The sequence below is a fragment of the Culicoides brevitarsis genome, chromosome 1 (assembly GCF_036172545.1).
Source record: "Culicoides brevitarsis isolate CSIRO-B50_1 chromosome 1, AGI_CSIRO_Cbre_v1, whole genome shotgun sequence".
Lineage (NCBI taxonomy): Eukaryota > Metazoa > Arthropoda > Insecta > Diptera > Ceratopogonidae > Culicoides > Culicoides brevitarsis.
In genome coordinates, this window is record NC_087085.1 from 22,014,585 (window position 1) to 22,032,142 (window position 17,558).

The 17,558-nt window shown below is 38.4% G+C and overlaps 4 protein-coding genes across 5 annotated transcripts; 3 read left to right on the forward strand and 1 right to left on the reverse strand.

The window, feature by feature from the left end:
• The first annotated feature begins 8 nt into the window (after positions 1-8).
• Positions 9-3,190, forward strand: LOC134827010 (vacuolar protein sorting-associated protein 11 homolog). Its single transcript, XM_063839533.1, has 2 exons — positions 9-61; positions 130-3,190. The coding sequence occupies exon 2, from the start codon at positions 154-156 to the stop codon at positions 3,145-3,147; it is 2,994 nt and encodes a 997-aa protein (XP_063695603.1). The 5' UTR covers positions 9-61; positions 130-153; the 3' UTR covers positions 3,148-3,190.
• A 275-nt stretch (positions 3,191-3,465) lies between these two features.
• Positions 3,466-4,897, reverse strand: LOC134835287 (small ribosomal subunit protein mS31). The gene is made up of 3 exons (XM_063850161.1): positions 4,785-4,897; positions 4,319-4,714; positions 3,466-4,256 (listed from the first exon to the last, which is right to left on the reverse strand). The coding sequence occupies exons 1-3, from the start codon at positions 4,817-4,819 to the stop codon at positions 3,605-3,607; spliced, it is 1,083 nt and encodes a 360-aa protein (XP_063706231.1). The 5' UTR covers positions 4,820-4,897; the 3' UTR covers positions 3,466-3,604.
• Positions 4,898-4,937: 40 nt separating this feature from the next.
• LOC134836931 (dynamin-like 120 kDa protein, mitochondrial) lies at positions 4,938-8,691 on the forward strand. Of its 2 annotated transcripts, XM_063852215.1 has the most exons (8): positions 4,938-5,077; positions 5,167-5,364; positions 5,427-5,638; positions 5,695-5,826; positions 5,975-6,007; positions 6,085-8,159; positions 8,220-8,424; positions 8,489-8,691. In XM_063852215.1, exons 1-8 carry the CDS (start codon positions 5,049-5,051, stop codon positions 8,551-8,553), a joined length of 2,949 nt encoding a protein of 982 aa, XP_063708285.1. In that variant the 5' UTR covers positions 4,938-5,048; the 3' UTR covers positions 8,554-8,691. The 2 variants fall into 2 exon arrangements, with proteins under 2 accessions (XP_063708285.1, XP_063708287.1); XM_063852217.1 differs by lacking the exon at positions 5,975-6,007.
• A 2,867-nt stretch (positions 8,692-11,558) lies between these two features.
• LOC134827126 (protein chiffon) lies at positions 11,559-16,876 on the forward strand. The gene is made up of 4 exons (XM_063839674.1): positions 11,559-12,060; positions 12,166-12,281; positions 12,754-12,963; positions 13,028-16,876. The coding sequence occupies exons 1-4, from the start codon at positions 11,994-11,996 to the stop codon at positions 16,445-16,447; spliced, it is 3,813 nt and encodes a 1,270-aa protein (XP_063695744.1). The 5' UTR covers positions 11,559-11,993; the 3' UTR covers positions 16,448-16,876.
• The last annotated feature ends 682 nt before the right edge of the window (positions 16,877-17,558 follow it).

Consider the following 17,558-nt stretch of genomic DNA (forward strand, 5'->3'; position numbering starts at 1 on the left):
GCAGTGAATTAAATATTTTGATTCGCCCAGAAATTTATCTCCAACTTTAAATTGTATTTTAGTGAGTTTTTCTAGCATTTTCAGGACGAAAGTTTCATTCACGAGTTGAATTAATTTTTTTTCTTGCAGATTTCATGTGAGAGGGCGAAAAAAATGGCAATTTACGAATGGCGAAAATTTAATTTTTTCGAACTGCGTTCCGAAGCGGATAATGGAAGCATTCAGAATGAATTGGGCGAGGTCCGGATATCCTCAGCTACGTGTGGAAACAATCAAATCGTCATTTGCGACACCGAGGGCCAAATTCACGTATTTTCCAAGAGTTGGCAAGATGTAAAAGTCAAGGGACATGAGTCATCGATTCCCTTCTGTGCAATTTCGATGCAAACAAATCTGCTGGTGACAATTGGCAATGAAGAAAATGGCTCGGCACCGCTGTTCAAAGTATGGAATCTCGCCAAAGCGAGTCAAAAGGCCGGAATGTATTGCATGAGGCAAGTGAAAATCCCGATGTCACGTCCTTGTGCCCTTGGAGTTGCCGATAATGGCCAATTCATGGCTGTCGGCTTTGAACGGGGACACATTTCTCTTTATCGTGGCGATATTAGTCGTGAGAGATCAAAAACGGCAAAGAGCATAACAGCTGGCACGTCGGCAATTGTTGGAATTGCGTTCAAACAGTACGATAAGACGACACAAATGTTTGTTTGCTCGAATTCGGGCGTATATGTGTTCAATTTGCTCAGTAAAGATAAGGAAAGTCGTTTAGTGCTGGATTCGGAATCTTCAATTATGCGATGTTGCGCCCTACAAAACGGTTACGACGGACATTTCATGGTAGGTCGCGATGACGCGATTTATTGTTACACTTTCGATGGACGAGGACCGTGCTACGTGCTGGAAGGCGAAAAACAAATGATTAAATGGTTCAGAAATAACTTGATTATTGTGTCTGCCTTCAAATCCGCGATGCCAAGTGTTCCAGCGAAATCTCTGATAACCATAATTGACCTCACGAACAAATTTATCGTTTATACGCAGCAAGTCACGCGGATCGTGGCGTTATTCGTTGAATTCGGGACGTGTTTCCTCGTGTCCGAGGACAACGTTGTTCATCATTTGAGCGAAAAGGATTTGCAAAGTAAACTGGATCTCTTATTTAAGCGAAATTTATACGACATTGCCGTTCGAATAGCCAAAAGTCAACAACTCAATAACGAGGGCTTATCCGACATTTTTCGTCAATATGGTGATCATTTGTACAACAAAAGTCATTATTCAGGTGCTGTGGAGCAGTACATTCGCACTATCGGCTATCTCGAGCCATCTTACGTGATAAGAAAGTTTTTGGATTCGAGACATATTCAATTTCTTTCGACTTATTTGCAGGCCTTGCATGAAAAACGGCTAGCCACACCTGATCACACCACCTTGCTGGTGAACTGCTTTACGCGCCTCAATAAAACCGTGAAATTAGAGGAATTTTTCGATCTGTACAACACGAATGACCTTTCGTTTGACGTCGAAACTGCGGCAAATGTGTGTCGCGAAACGATGGCTTATGACCAGGCCTTGATGCTGACTGAAAAAAGTAAAAAACACACAATTCATATTGACATCTTGCTGAATGACTTGAATTCCGTGTCCGAAGCGTGTGCCTACATAGAAAATTTGAAACCAAGTTTGGCGAAAAAAGCTCTTTTGCAATATGGATCGCAAATGATGGATAAAGACCCGAAAGCCACAACGAAATTGCTGAAACAAGTGTGTCGCGAGAGTTCCAGTAATCCGGATGATTTTTTGTTTGTGTTTGCCGATCATGCAGATTGTCTGCTAGACTTTTTGGAAGACGCTACGACTTATTCCAGCAACTTGAGTCAACTCGTGTATGATACTTTGATTGAATTACATTTGAAAAACCAAACGCCAAATACGGAAAAACGCCTCATCCAGATACTGATGGAAAAACGCGAAAATGGCTACGATGTTGGACGCGCAATTACACTTTGTCGCTATTACTCGTTTTTCCCCGGACTAATTTACCTCTTTGGAGAGGAGAGATTGTCTCATCTAATTGTCAGGTACTGCGTGCAACAAAAAGACTACGAAGAATTGTTGAATTGCTGTCAGCGTCTCGGAACTCCTTCGTTGTGGCTGCAAGCACTAATGGGCATTCGAAATAGCGAGTCCGTTCCAGCGGATTTAATACAAAAAATATTGAGCGTTATTACAAATGAAAAACTTTTGTCGCCTTTGCAAGTGCTCAACAGTTTAGCAGTGGACAATGGACCGACACTCGGAGCTGCTCGTGATTTTTTTACGCGGGCTTTTAAAAAGGAATCGGATTTATTTAAACGCGAGGAAAATGCAATCCGCAAATATAAGGATGATTCCGAAAGTCTGAGACAACAAATAAAAAATATCAAGGAGGAGCCCATTGAATTCCGTGGATCCGTCTGTGATTCATGCAAACAACCGTTGACACTACCATCAGTTCATTTCTTTTGTCGCCACTCATTCCATCAGGATTGCATTCGAAGTTTCTCCGATACCGAGAAGGATTGTCCTTGTTGCATGGAAAAAAATCACCAGATTATGGATGTCCTTCGTGCCCAGGGCTCTGTGCAGATAAATCACGATCAATTCCATACGTTGCTGGAACGTAATCCTGAGACATTTTCCGTCATCTCCGAATATCTGGGTCGGAATTTGTTTAATCGGTTTTTGGTGGTAGAAGATGTCTCGCAAACAAATGTTCAGCCTCCTGTGAATGTTGTAATACCGAAAGTCACCGAAATCCCGAAGCAAGTTCCGGTTTCTTCGCCTAATGTGGCGATACCAAAGTCCCAAGTAAAGGCGGAAGAGACAATTGCGTCATACGTTACAAAATCAGACGTCAAATTACGTGCTTCTCCACGTGCCAGTCCGAAGCCGTCGCCTCAAGCAACGGCACGACATGCTGTAATGAAAAAGACTCCGTCATCTAGTAACAATTCCATAGCAAAAGCAGTATCTAAAAACCCTTTTGGAGATGCCGACGAAGAGGAAGGCAGCAAAAACCCCTTCGAGGAGTACGATGAAACCAAAAATCCTTTTTCAGCCGATAGTGATAATGACTATGATAACAATTTGAATCCATTTGCTTAGATACACATATTTACTACTTGCTTTGCTAATAAAAAAATATTATATTATTAAATTCACCCTTTTTTACTGTGTTTCGATGGAAAAATACTAAAATTTTCAAACTTTCTAAATATTAAAAATTAATTTTAATTTTTTTCATAAATTTAAAAAAATCCAATTGAGGCAAAAAAGAGTACAAATTTCATCAAAATCGTTTTTTATGCTTTTCTTTAATGAAAATTGTCAATTTTGACCAATTTTGTAAGTGTATTTCAAAACCAATATTTTTTTTATTTTGCCGAAAAAAATAAGGGTTTAGTAGGGAGATAAGAAAACCAAAAATTATAAATCAATTGCGGTAAAGTTCGACGTACCTCAGTGCAAAAAATGCTATTTCTCGTTTTTTTTGTTAATTTTTAAATTCCTTCTTTATTTACTAGTTAAAGTAATTGAAACGACTACAAAATTTTTTATCGGTCTACTGATTTGAAAGTTCCTTCTTGTCTCCTGTTTTAGACTCTACGATAATTTGTTGCAACAAATCCTTCTTCGACTCAAAGTATTCTTTATAAAAATTTATGTGATCGTGCTTCTCCCGTACACTCATGTAGGGATTTTTGGACAAACCGACAGTTACTAATTCCATGAAATGACGAACAGGTCCTTTTTTCGGGCACCATGGCTCCAATTGTTCCTCCAAGAAAACATGTTCCGAGAAATCAACTTCAGCCTCGGCTCCAATATCTTGTTCATTATCGATGGGGAAACGCCAAAGCTTGCCTTGCTCCGTCCACAAAGCCATTTTTTCGAAATAGTTGCTGGGTGGATGCGTAATAGACAATCTCAATTCACGTTTTTCCAACGAATCCCACGTTTCGAGGAATTCCTTAGGAGTTGCCTTCGTTTCCGTGAAAATGTCCAGTGGTTGTGCCCCAAACAAATCTATTTTAGCTGTTCGCTTTGCAGGTTGTGTTGGACGTGGAGCTTTTGGTTTTCGCTCTCGGGGTTGTTGGAAGCTCTGACGTTTATCGTTATATTCCCTCATTTTGTTTCGCACAAACTCAGCGCGACTCGGATCTACCTTTACCAGTGGTTCGTCTCTGTGAATTTGAAGTCCTGAGATAACATTGCTAAAGAAAACATATTTTTTTATAGTAATCAGTCTAAAAAAATAACATTACGGAAAAATTACCTAAGATTTGTTTTTTTCTCTGTATCACCTTTCGCCGGAACACCCAAAATTTTTGACAATAACTCCATTTCTGTGAGTCGTTGGTCGCCTTTCATCGATTTTGCAACTTTTTTGGCAGCGTCCACGATATTTTTTGGTTTTTCATCGTCGGAATCTTTGTTTTTGAAGCGATTCCTTTGATCCTTCTTGGGTCTTGGGATCTCCACGGTTTTTTTGTGCTGCACATTTTCAGTGGACATTTGAGAAAGGAGTTTGTTTAAGCGATCGGATGCTGCATCAGCATCTTTGCTCGTGTCTTTGACCTTTTCTGGAGCAGCAGCAGAGACCTTTGAAGCGGCATCATCGTCTTTTTTGTCACAAAAATACCGTATCGATGTTCGGGCACACGTGAAAATCCTAAAATATGAAAATTTATCAGAATTACAATGTTAATCGAAGGTGATTTTCAGATATTTTCATCAAATACCTATTGTATGATGGTTTAAAGGCTTTTATCAGCATTTTACTTGATGAAATATGCCTATTTTTCGGAAATTTCTAATGTTTTGATTTTTTACACCACGGAAACTCACGGTATTTACACATTTGACACTTGGTGATGACACTTCAAACGTAAATAGTGGAAAAGAAAAATTAGTTAGCACTCCTTATTTTCGCGATAGTGATGTGAATTGAGGAAGTTGTAGCTAGCAAAAGTGGTAAATCGTGAGAAGGAATAACAGCGGACGAAATGGCTCACTTATTACGTGGAAAGTTTGGGTAAGTCCAGCGAAAAAAACCTCCGAAAGTTTTTGTTGCATCTTTTCCTTATTATGTAAAATTATCGATTTTTGCATTATTTTTTTTAGATTCAAAGTATCAGCCGGAGGATTGCGACCTGCAGTCTTGAGCTTAAGTAGGGTCAATTTTACATCGTTTAATGGTGGAAAATATCATCAGTATGACCGGAACGAAAGGATTTACAGAAAAAAGTTCCTTCTGGACGTTAATAATTTATCACGACCTTTCGTCATACCACGTCGAAGTTATGGAATGCTGATAGCAAGGTAAATAACTTTGAATTTGTTCTTTTATTGTCTATTGGTTACATGAAATTCGATTCTTTTAGAGCTGTACGAGGAGTTTTGAAGATCCGGTATCTGTTGTTAGGTGGTGCCATTACAGGAGGAATGACGGTTAATAAAAAGTACGAAGAATGGAGAGATGGATTGCCGGATTTAAAATGGTTAGATGAAGTTTTGCCAGATACCGATCAGTGGAGAGCATTTAATAAGAATCTGTCGACAACTTTAGCTTCCTTTAAGAATAGCATTCAATTGGGTAATAATTTGAAATTTATTATTTTAAGGTATTTTGATTCAAAATTTTTATTTTAGATCCTCGTATTAAGCAAGCCGGCGAAAATAAAATAGCAGAATTGCGTGATTGGTTTGATACCAGATTGGAAAATGCAATTGAGGCTGCCGAAGAACAAGAAAAGAAAGAAAATGGATTTGAAAAAACTGAACGTACGTACCACAAGAATGCTAACCCTTAGCTTAAATTCAAGAATGAACTGAAAAAGCCTGTAAATTTTGTGTTTTACCAATGTACCTTCTTATTAATTTACTAAAAATGTCTAATAATTTCTTTCTCTCTCTCTCCCGTGCTTTATAGGTTCTATTAATGCTTTGAGAGATTTTGTCGAAGGTAGGTGTTCATTCTTGAATTTCTTCATTGCGTTTGCTCCATTGAAACTGACACGAGAATTATTTTGTTTCTTGCAGCTGCAAAAACGGAAGTACTTAAAAAAGGAACTGTTCAAGCCATAACATTTGGAGGGTCAGACGAAGGTCGCAAAAAGGCTGAGACGTTGCAGCAACAAGTCGATCAATTGCAAACGGAAATTATGAATGTTCAGATCAAGTACCAGAAGGAGCTGGAAAAGCTCGAAAAAGAAAATCGCGATTTGCGCCAACAATATTTGCTGATAAAAACAAACCGAAAAACGCCACTGAAAAAAATCAAAAAGTCTCTCATCGACATGTACTCGGAAGTCCTTGATGAGTTGCAAGGTTACGACACGAGTTACTCCACCGCAGACCATTTGCCTCGAGTTGTAGTTGTTGGTGACCAAAGTAGCGGAAAGACATCCGTGCTCGAAGCAATTGCACAAGCGAGAATTTTCCCTCGAGGAAGTGGAGAGATGATGACGCGAGCTCCTGTTAAAGTAACGCTTTCCGAGGGGCCGTATCACGTGGCGCAGTTCCGTGACTCTGATCGCGAATATGATTTGACCAAAGAGAGCGAGTTGGCGGATTTGCGTCGTGAAGTGGAAATTCGCATGAGAAATTCGGTACGTGGTGGAAAAACGGTGTCTCGTGAGGTCATTTCGATGACGGTCAAGGGTCCGGGCTTGCAAAGAATGGTTCTTGTGGATTTGCCGGGAATCATTTCGACACAGACCGTCGACATGGCTACAGATACGAGAGACATGATCAAGCATATGACGGAACATTACATGAGTAATCCAAATGCCATTATTTTGTGCATTCAAGATGGGTCGGTTGATGCGGAGCGCAGTAATGTCACGGATTTAGTTAGTAAATGTGATCCAAATGGCCGACGAACGATATTTGTCCTCACCAAAGTAGATATGGCAGAAGAGTTGGCTGATCCAGATCGTGTCCGACGAATTCTGTCGGGAAAATTGTTCCCTATGAAAGCTATTGGGTATTTTGCTGTCGTTACTGGTCGCGGCAGGAAAGACGATCCGATTCAGACAATCAGGGAATACGAAGAGAAATTCTTCAAAACCTCGAAATTGTTCCAAAGCTCCAAGGGAATCATGTCTCATCAATGTACTACGCGTAACCTGAGTCTTGCAGTTGCGGATCGTTTCTGGAAAATGGTTCGTGAGACTGTCGAACAACAAGCTGATGCATTCAAGGCGACCAGATTTAACTTGGAAACCGAGTGGAAAAATAGTTTTCCGCGTCTGCGAGAATCCAGCAGAGACGAGCTGTACGAACGAGCCAAAGGAGAAATTCTGGATGAAGTCGTGAATTTGTCTCAGGTGTCGGCGAAAAAATGGGACGAGATTCTCAATGAAAAGTTGTGGGAGAAGTTATCCAATTATGTGTTTGAACACATTTACCTTCCTGCGGCACAATCAGGGTCTCAAAGCACATTTAACACCATGATCGATATTAAATTGAAACAATGGGCTGATGAGGTTCTACCCACGAAATCAGTCGAAGTGGGATGGGAGGCTTTACAACGAGAGTTTTCGGATCTCATGGAAAAGGCCAAAAAGTCTCCGGATCACGACGATATCTTTGACAACCTCAAGCATGCCGTGGTAGATGAGTCCATAAAACGTCACAGCTGGGAAGACAAAGCCATCGATGTCCTGCGTGTGATCCAAATAAATGCCCTGGAAGATCGAAATGTGCATGATAAACACGAATGGGACACCGCTGTGCGGTTCTTTGAGCAATCGGTGCGGGAAAAATTGCAGCACAACGAGGGCACGATGTACGAAATGTTCGGACCCTCAACCACAGAAAGATGGTTCAAGTGGAAAAACTGTACAGAGGACCAAAGTAAACGACGACAGGTCAAATCGGAGCTCGATCGGGTGCTGCATAGTGATGCTAAGCATCCACCAACTTTGTCATACGACGAATTAACAACAGTGAGGAAGAATCTGCAAACGAGAAATATTGAAGTGGATACAGACTACATACGAGAAACATGGTATCCAATTTACCGCAGCCATTTCCTCAAACAAGCTCTTTTGAGAGCATATGATTGTCGTAAATCGTACTACTTGTATGCGCAACAAGGAACCGATTGTGAAGTAATTTTTACACTAAAAAAGTTAGATTTTAGTCGTTAATTTGGATTTTTTTTTCTTCAGGTTAATTGCAGTGATGTCGTTCTCTTTTGGCGAATCCAACAAGTCTTGAAAGTCACTTCAAACGCTCTACGACAACAAATAATTAACAGAGAAGCAAAACGACTAGATAAGGAAATCAAATCATTCCTTGATGAGCTCAGTGATGATGACGACAAAAAAGTTCAACTTCTTACCGGAAAGCGTGTAGCTTTAGCGGAAGAATTAAGTGAGTTTTGTATTACAAAATCTAGATATAAAATAAATAATATTTTTTTTATATATTTTTTTAGTTCGTGTTCGTCAAATACAAGAAAAACTAGAAGAGTTTATAAACGCGTTGAATCAGGAAAAGTAACCCGATGGTTTGGCTTCGCTCTTTTTTTACTCAAGTCCTTAGAAATAAATTGAGAAAAATATTATACCTAAATTATTTTTCTTTTTTGTTGAATTTTGAAAAGAGAAAGAAATAAAAATACTATTGCGTAAAGTTAGAAAAAAATCAAAAAGTTTTTACTTTTATTGAGACGCTCCATGGAAATATTCTTGTAAAGCTTTATGAATTGCTTCATCTTCATCGTTTTCAGCCATTAAGTCGATATAACACCTCACACTTCTTCATAAACAATCTAAAAAAAATAAATATTTTTTATAATAAATAAATATTTGCGATTTTGTTTTTCTAAGGCAAGTACAGTTTTAAATAATGTTACACATTACTTTGGACTTCAAGAATGAGGAGGGGGAACAATGAATAGAGATAATTTTATTGTCAATAATTTTTTGTACTGAAGTACTGAAAAGTTAGTTAAAAGTTAGTTGAAAGACGTCATTACGCACGAAATTATTTTCGGAAACTATTTTTTCTAATTGAGTAATTAAATCTTCGTTAAACTCACCTTTGACTACTCATATGATATCCTGGAAACTGCTAAAATTCATCCATGGTGCTTGGTGGAGAGCCTGAAAGTACATAAAAATTTAGAAAGAAGAAATAGGTAATATACTATGAACTTGTTCTTCTTTTTCAAATGTGCCTGTAAGTGCTGCTGAAGCTTAGGCCCCTTTCCGCAAATCGGGCACAAAAACGAGGCACCGCAGTGCACACGCTCAACATTTAATTTGAGGTGTTTTTGAAACAACTTCAAGGCCCTGTTTTCTGGACAAAGAGACAAGTTACAATTTATTCTTCTATATATTATCTTTGTCTTTTATGGTAGTCTTGACTATCATCTTAACTCTGCCTTTGGAAAAGTCAGAGGAAAATCAAGAAGACCGAAGGAAAAAGATTAATGTTTACCTCGTCTCTGGATAAATCATCATTGATGAATTCAAAAGAAGAATTCCATTCATCTGTTAGCAGCTCGAATTCGGCACTCATTTTAAATAAAAATTTTGGTAAATTTTACTTTAATTTTTTTTTAAATTTTTGCCTTTAAGTGCTGCTGGAGCTTAAACCCCTTTCCGCAAATCGGGCACAAAAACGAGGCACCGCAGTGCACTCGCTCAACATGTAATTTGAGCAGCTTTTTTCTGCAAAATCCTTTGTCGCAGATTAGATCTACTTTTTCGTCCTTAAATTAAATTTACAAGTAATAGTTAAAATGATTATTAGGAAATGTCAGGATCACTGTGGTCCTAAAAATGATGTACATTCTTACCTCGAGCTCTGGCTGTGATTTCTCGTCTTGAACACTCATCTAATTCTTTGAATTAGTGAAACTTTTTTTATTGTATTTTTTTTGATCTCATCTTGACTCTGCATTTGGAGAAGTCTAGGGGAAATCAGGAAAACCGAAGGAAAAAAGTGATTTTTACCTCGTCTCTGGATAAATCATCATCGATGAATTCAAAAGAAGAATTTCATTCATCTGCTAGCAGCTCGAATTCGGCACTCATTTTAAATAAAAATTTTGGTAAATTTTACTTTAAATTTTCTTAAATTTTTTTTCAATTTTTTTTTTGAAGTGGACTTAACACTTTTTTTTTGTACGCCGGTACTGAATAGGTTAAAAATTTAGTTTAAAAGACGCCATTTGCACGATTTACTTTCGGAAGCTATTTTTGCAAATTAAGTGATAAAAAGCTCTTAAAACTATCTTTAGTTGTTCTAAAAATTGAAAAGGAATCAGGAAATATAAAAAAAGAATCGCAAAACTTCCTCAGAATTGCTGTATGACGATCATTCAAGTTCATTTTTGGCTCCGCATCCGGAAATTGTGACACTATATCTCGTTGCTGCTGTTCATTCCCTAGCATTTCAATGGTCAATCCGTCCTCAAGAACAAAAATCATTCAAAAGCCTAAAAATATTAAAATCGTATAAATGTCCCTTTTTTCAAAAATGAAACGTGAAATAGAAACCAACATTGGAATACCCAAAGTAACTTAAAGACGCCACTGCGCAAAAAAATTTTTTTTTTAAAAAAAAATATCGCTAATTATTGCGTTATATTACATATCTAAACTATTGGAAAAAAATCGATATTCAGGAGACCATCAAATCGATAAGAACTAAAAAATCGTAAATTTTGATTTTTTCGATTTAGTATTTCAAAACCAACCATATTTTTGAAGCTGAAAATCCCTATAAATCACAAAAATCCTTTATAAATTTATTTTCTCTATTTTGCATACACATGCACTGCAACGTGCAAAACAAAAATTTTAAGAAATTTTATATTTAATTTAATTTAATTTAAAAATCCCGTTAAGTCAATAATCTAAAAATTTTTGTAAAAATTATTTTTTTTTTCATGAAATAATAACACAAGTTTTATAAAGCTATTTTTCGATGAAAATTTGATCATTAATTTTACTCTTTTCAGAAGTCACGGACACTTATTGGCTTCTTTATTTACACAGGGATGTTATTTATTAAAAAAAAAGTTACTGAAGAAACAAATAGAATCCTCGAAATGCCAAAAAGAGTTAAAATTCTAAAAAGTTAGAATTCTAATTGGAATTTAAACAGACAATTTTTGCAAGGGAAGTCTTGACGTTAAGATTCCCATTAGTCTCCTTCCTACTCTTCAGATGCCAATGTCCAGACCCATCTGCAAGGCCTAAGGAGTCCCAACGTTCAGTTTCAGACCCATTTGCAGATTAAAAAAACCCAAAAAAAAAGGTTCTTTTGAGCATTCTGAAAAAAATTCATTAAAATAGGCCCCAACATTGTTAAAAAAAAGCCCAATAGCCTTTGGCACCATTGCCCCATTTTCTGAAAGCCCAAAAAAGCTCTAGCCCCCAACGGATTTTTTGAGGCTCGTAACGGTATTACCAGTATCCAGTCACCAACCTTACATGGATGTCACCCCTGTTACTATCCTCACGAATGCCGAGTAATAAGTCACTAACCTCTGATTTGTGAATATCCCCAGAACGGAAAAACAGGAAAATTCGGCAGAAAAACGGGAAAAAGGAACGGAAAAACTGTAAAAATAAACACTTGCACCCCGTGGACGCATGCAGAGCATGAAAAGAGACTAGCATTTGCTGGTGCAACGCGGAAAAAGCCAGAAATCAAAAACTGTCATGGTGACTAAAAATCGTTTGTATATATTGTAGTGTTTGTATTGAGGCGTCTACCAGCAAAAAAATATATATTAAATCCAGAAAAAGATATCAAGTGTGCGAGTTTTCACGCAATACATGCGATAAGAATAGAAATCAAACTAGCTAAAATTTGTGTAAATGTGTACTTGAGACAAGTAGAATAAAAAGAAAAAATTACATGTACTTTTAAATTGTTGGAATATTGTGTACTATTGTGAAAATCTATCTAAATGTTTGGAGGAAATGGTTGAAACCTCCTCACCCAAACCAACATCCAAAGTTGCTGATAATCACAAAGCAAATCCGCCATGTAAGCATTGTTTATATAAACAACTTTTGTGCCAGTGATGCATCTTTCTTTCTTTCTTCCCTGTGCTTTGACTAAACGAGTTGCTCTTTTTATTTACATCCACAGATAAAGTAAAACTAGTGAAAGGCGCTAATCCGTTGGTTCATCACAAATTCTACTTGGACGTGGAGAGACACAACGTCGCGAATAAAATCGAAAATCAAATCAAAGAGCTTGGTGGAGTAAGTTGCAATTGCTGTCCTAAAAAAATTAAATCGAGAAAGTACATACAAAAGAGGTTTTTTACCTCGAAACTCTACCAACACAGACACACATTCTCACATTTGTATGTGTACTATCTACTACATATCGTGCATATGATATCCATATGTGCATAGATGCATTCATTTTTATGTCAAATTCTTTTTGCAACCAAAAAGCACACATTTTTCTTGAGAACTTGCAATTCTTTTTTTGTAAAATGATAAATAACTAAGAACACCCCGTATATTGAGAAAAAAATAATGCTGCACTGTACCGGTCATATGTAGTATGTAGACGTTGCATAGAAAACTTCCATTGATGTATGGCCTCTTCTGTACGTACACATTAATTATATTCGAATGTATTTTTATTGATTTCATTTTTATATTATTGCTGTATTTATTTTGTATTAACACGTATGTTTTTTTGTTTCCTCCCTATTTTCCGCAGTCGGTCGAATTTTTCCTCAGTAAGGACATCACACATTTCATAACTGACAAACAGCATCCACAAGCAACTGTATCCCGGACAAGTAGTCAGAATCAATCAAGTACCACTTTTTCGCCTCTAACATCTGCGAATCAGACTCCGCAGACACCGGCATCTTTGGATGTGCAAAGTGTCTCGTCACCATCGTTACCCACTGTCCTAGAATCCAGGGTAAGATTTTTTATTATACTCTACAAATTCATCCTTTATTAATTTGTTTTTATTTATTTTACAGACAAATAGCATAAATAACAAACAAATATCGAGAGCGGAAGCATTATTGTTGCGTGCCAGACAAAGTCAGTTGCAAAACTCCCCGAATACACCGCGAAACTCGAACACCGCGAACTCGTCTGCCGAAAAGACCCAGAGCCCCATCCAAGTTGCGAGAGCGTGGGGTCGGCCCATTTGGACGACAGAACAAACACTAAAGTTTTTGGAAAAAGTCTCGTCTGCCTTAAAAATCTATGCATCTGGTGGCAAGACTGCCTCGACTGCACAAGATATCACGGGAAATCGAATATTAGCTTCAAACGCAAATACTGCTGCTGCTGCTGCTCATCGTCACCACAAATCGACAAAAGTCAAGTCGCTGCGCGGGGACTTTATCAAAGTAGAGACACTCGATAAGCGCTATCGTCCCTTTTATCAGGAGCTGAAAAAGTGGCCAAAGCTGAATTTGCTGGCACGCCTAACGCACAGTCCCTTTGAGTCAACGACGGAGCTGGATAAGACACGAGACTCGCAAAAGAGCAAATTCAAAAAGTTCTCCAAGATCGATAGTCGGACAAATACGACTAGTAAATTTAAAACAGTGGGTACTATAATGACACGTAAAAGCCGGCCGACGCAACAACAAGAGACAGAGGCAGGCACAACAACCACAACTACAACCAACAACACAGTCGCTAGTCGCGTTAGCAAGAGTGGAAGTGACAAGCATTGCGGATACTGTGAAATTTGTCACGTGGAATACGACGTTCTCAAGGTGCATTTGAAGAGTGAGGAACACTTGAATTTTGCGAAAAACGACGACAACTTTGTGTCACTAGACAAACTCATAGAAAGCGGTGCGAGTGTTCAAAAGCTCCTGAAGCTGAGTAATGAAGTGAAAAAAGAAACGGTTCTCAATGGATTCATAAAACGTGCTAACAACAAAAATTCGTCGTATATGAAAAATGGTGAACACCAAGATTGTGAAACGAATGGAATAAAAAATGGTAATTCAGACGAGGAAATGATTGAGGAGCACGAAGAAGATCCATTGTCGTTAGAGTCACCACGTCCCAAGAGAAAATGCATGCAATCACCAACACCCACATTAACTAAGGGTGGCGGCAAGTCAAAGACGAGAGACTCGAAAGATGCAGACGATACGCCAGCAGCCAAATCGATTGAATCCAAAATTCAAGCAACACGTATTCGAGGATTGCGGTGGAATGCACCGTCACCCGATTCCCGGCCACCCATCAAGGAGCCACCAGTTTATAAAGTGACGCAGAACAAAACTCCCAATTGCGTCTCAAAAAGTAGCACAAAAGCTACCAACGATACCAACAATACAGGAAAACAAGTTGTAGTCAAGCTAAAAAGAGTACGACAATCAGAGCTTAATCTATTGAATAATGAGGCCGAGCAGTTCATGTTTCCAAAGACACCGACTTTTAGTGATAGCGATACAGACGATGACCGCCAAACGTCCGAAGTGAATCGAACGAACAACACAACTATCGATTTGGCATCCAGTGAGCGAGACGTTGCGAAGAAATCTAGTACGATCAAATCCAAAAATGCAAAAAGTGCAGCAAGTCAACAGCCGCCACAATCGTCAAAAACGTCCAAAGAGATCGCGTCACCGAGCTCAAAACGTGTCAATAAGAGACTAGAAGCCTTGATTGAGGAAAACGCCAAGTATACGCACGAATCCTTAGGTCGTCTGAGGTTTCAAGAGGCCCCCATCCAGCCGCAAGTAACAGTTAGCACAGCCACACACTGGTTATCGGATGATAGGATGGGGGATAATTCGTTCTTGAAGAGTCCCGGTGGCTCTACTCAATCGCGATGGGCAAATTTCCGCAAAAAGTACCAGGCTATCGACGAGCCACACAAATTCAACTTTGAACGTGTACCGCACAACGAGCCCTGGTACGTAACCTTCCATCGGCAAGACGTGGGCTTCGAACGTGCCTACGAGTACTTTGGCAATTCCACATACAGTAAGTTGCCCTACGAACTTGGTCCACTGCCACCGGGCAAGGAAGATTGCTGCAAACTCGAAGAGCTTATTCCGCCAAATCTCAAGGCACTAACGGGTTCCACGAAGAAACGCGGCAACTCGTGTCCTCGCATGCCTTCCATCGCCAAAGTGAATGATCGAACGAGATCTTCGACGGCAGCCATCATCGAGGCAACAAAAGTCGTCGATGCCAATGACGACACAACTAATGACAGTATTAAGACCAAATCGTATTTGCCGCTGAAGAAACGGAAACTCTTTTTGGATGATGTGCCTCGGAAATCGCCGCGAGAGCATGCATCGACACTGGCAATCCTTAGCAGCTTATCGAAGGAAGGCAGTAGCACGACGTCCAGCGTGTGTGGCGTAAATCGCAGTGGAACGAAACGTGAACGCTTACCTAGTCAGCTGTCCCTGGAAGACGACGACGAGAACAGCAATTGCACAATGACGAGTCAGCAGACGATCAAAACTGAAAAAGATAATTCCTCCGTATGCAGTATTACGAACACGAATAGTATAAAGCTAAACAAGTCTGTGAATATTGTCAAGTTGTGCAAGCAAGTAGACGAGATGTTGGTCAGCGGCAGCAGAACAGACGAGGACGACATGTTTGACATCTGTTTGAAACCTTTCGCCGCAGACAAGTGTGAAACAAAATCGCAAGATGACTTTGTGCTAATCAACTCAAACAGTGATATAGATATTAGTAAAGTAATGGACATTTGTTCGACGCAGGAACTCACGCTCAAGAGTGTTGCGTCGAAAGAGAAAGAGTTGCAACGAAAAATTACCTACACATCAAAACCAAAACTCGTCACATCGGGCTTTAGATTCAACAAGAAACGCCGAAGTAATCGTACTGGTTGGCAAAAGATCCGAAGAAAATCCTCACAACCGCTTAAGGAGGAAGAGCATCAGACCGAGGAAAAAAATAAAAATATCACTGCAGACAATTCCGACAGCATGTCAGATAGTTTGGACACGAATATTGCTGATTTCGTGAAAAACGATGTTACTGCTGCTGGTGCCAAAGAAGATCCGAAGACTAATGGTATTCTACCGGAAAATGACGAATCTGATGAGCAAGACGAAACGGCAGACGACGATGAGCCGCCAACAAGACGGAATCTAAAGTCTCCAACAATGAAGCCTTCTCGGTCGACGAACAACGTGTTTTGTCGCGGCATTGGCAAATATCAGTTTGAAAAATATCCAAAAGTCAATCTCACACAAATTTCCGTCTCAAATATGAAGACGAGATCCTCCGATTTGCAAAAACGGAAAAGCGTTACACCGAAAAAGTACACAGACTCTCAGAACGAGGCACTGCGATCACCCGGATCGAGTTCGTCACCACAAAAATTTTCGCCTCGAAAACTGAGAAAACCACGGGGTCGTTGGTATCGCGAAAGATAGAAATACTAGAAAATAGGAATTTATTGTTTATATTTTGTCGGACATCAGCACGAAATGTGTTTTATTGATAATATTATTTAAATTTTCATTTACAAAAAAAAAATCATAGTTTTAGACAGTAAAGTACTTATTGTAAGCTCGTAACTGCGTATTGAGTACTACTTAGACTGAAGTTTGTTAAGAACGTGTTCCCATTTTTCATATTTTTTTATTTTGTTAAAATTTAAATACGTATAGGACAATTATAGATTTTTAAAATATATTATTGTAATTTAAAGGTATTAATAATTTATGCTAATTTATATTTTAATTTCCTGACGAATAAACAGATATATCTACAATGCATAAATATATACTGAATGAATGTTCTCAAACTAATTTTCTTAAAGTTGCTGTGTAAATAAATAAATACCTATAAAAATAAGTAAATACATATTATTTCAATAAAAAATGAAACTATAAAATCTTAGACTTTTCTTTTCGATTGATTTTTTCAATCTAAATTTTCTACTGAAAATTCGTTGAATAATTCTTTGAATCACTTCTTTAATTAATATTAAGGTAAAATCATTTCAATCATTTACATTATTTCCTACATGGTCATTTTAATCGTCCTTTTTTGACCTCGTGTAAGCTTATGCTGATCTCATATGACCTTCTAAAAGATCATTTGATCTTCTGAGAATTTCAAAAGATCCAATTAAGCCTGATACCTTCCGTTTAATATCTGACAAAAGACAAAAAATTAAGGAAATGAGCCTTTTTACTGAAAATCTCAACTTTAATAGAAAATTTCGACTTTTTTAAGCTCTTAATGAGATTTAAAGCAGATAATGGGCTCTTCTGAAACTTCCTTGGATGTATATTCGCCTTCTCGAAACTAATGAATGCTTAGAATAGGACAAATTTCGACATCTTAGAACTCTAAAATAGCTCATTTCATCTTCAATCTTCCTAAAAGAGCCCATAAAGGACTTTCTTAACGGTAAATAACGGTCAAAAATTGTCCGTACTTCCGAATTGAGGACGCTCTACCGGATACGGGCTTTCCGGAAGTGCCCTGCTGCGGAAATTGACGGCGGAAATGGAAACTAAAACTGGGCGGAAATCC

Bases quoted from the DNA above. Each gene is read 5' to 3' on its own strand.
- LOC134827010 (XM_063839533.1), top strand. From the start codon at position 154: ATGGCAATTTACGAATGGCGAAAATTTAATTTTTTCGAACTGCGTTCC.
- LOC134835287 (XM_063850161.1), bottom strand. From the start codon at position 4,819: ATGCTGATAAAAGCCTTTAAACCATCATACAATAG. The intron at 4,715-4,784 runs GTATTTGATGAA...TTCATATTTTAG, and splicing joins TTTAAACCATCATACAATAG to GATTTTCACGTGTGCCCGAA. The intron at 4,257-4,318 runs GTAATTTTTCCG...TGTTTTCTTTAG, and splicing joins GAGAAAAAAACAAATCTTAG to CAATGTTATCTCAGGACTTC.
- LOC134827126 (XM_063839674.1), top strand. From the start codon at position 11,994: ATGGTTGAAACCTCCTCACCCAAACCAACATCCAAAGTTGCTGATAAT. The intron at 12,282-12,753 runs GTAAGTTGCAAT...TATTTTCCGCAG, and splicing joins AAATCAAAGAGCTTGGTGGA to TCGGTCGAATTTTTCCTCAG. The intron at 12,964-13,027 runs GTAAGATTTTTT...TTTATTTTACAG, and splicing joins CCACTGTCCTAGAATCCAGG to ACAAATAGCATAAATAACAA.
- LOC134836931 (XM_063852215.1), top strand. From the start codon at position 5,049: ATGGCTCACTTATTACGTGGAAAGTTTGG. The intron at 5,365-5,426 runs GTAAATAACTTT...CGATTCTTTTAG, and splicing joins TATGGAATGCTGATAGCAAG to AGCTGTACGAGGAGTTTTGA. The intron at 5,827-5,974 runs GTACGTACCACA...CGTGCTTTATAG, and splicing joins TGGATTTGAAAAAACTGAAC to GTTCTATTAATGCTTTGAGA.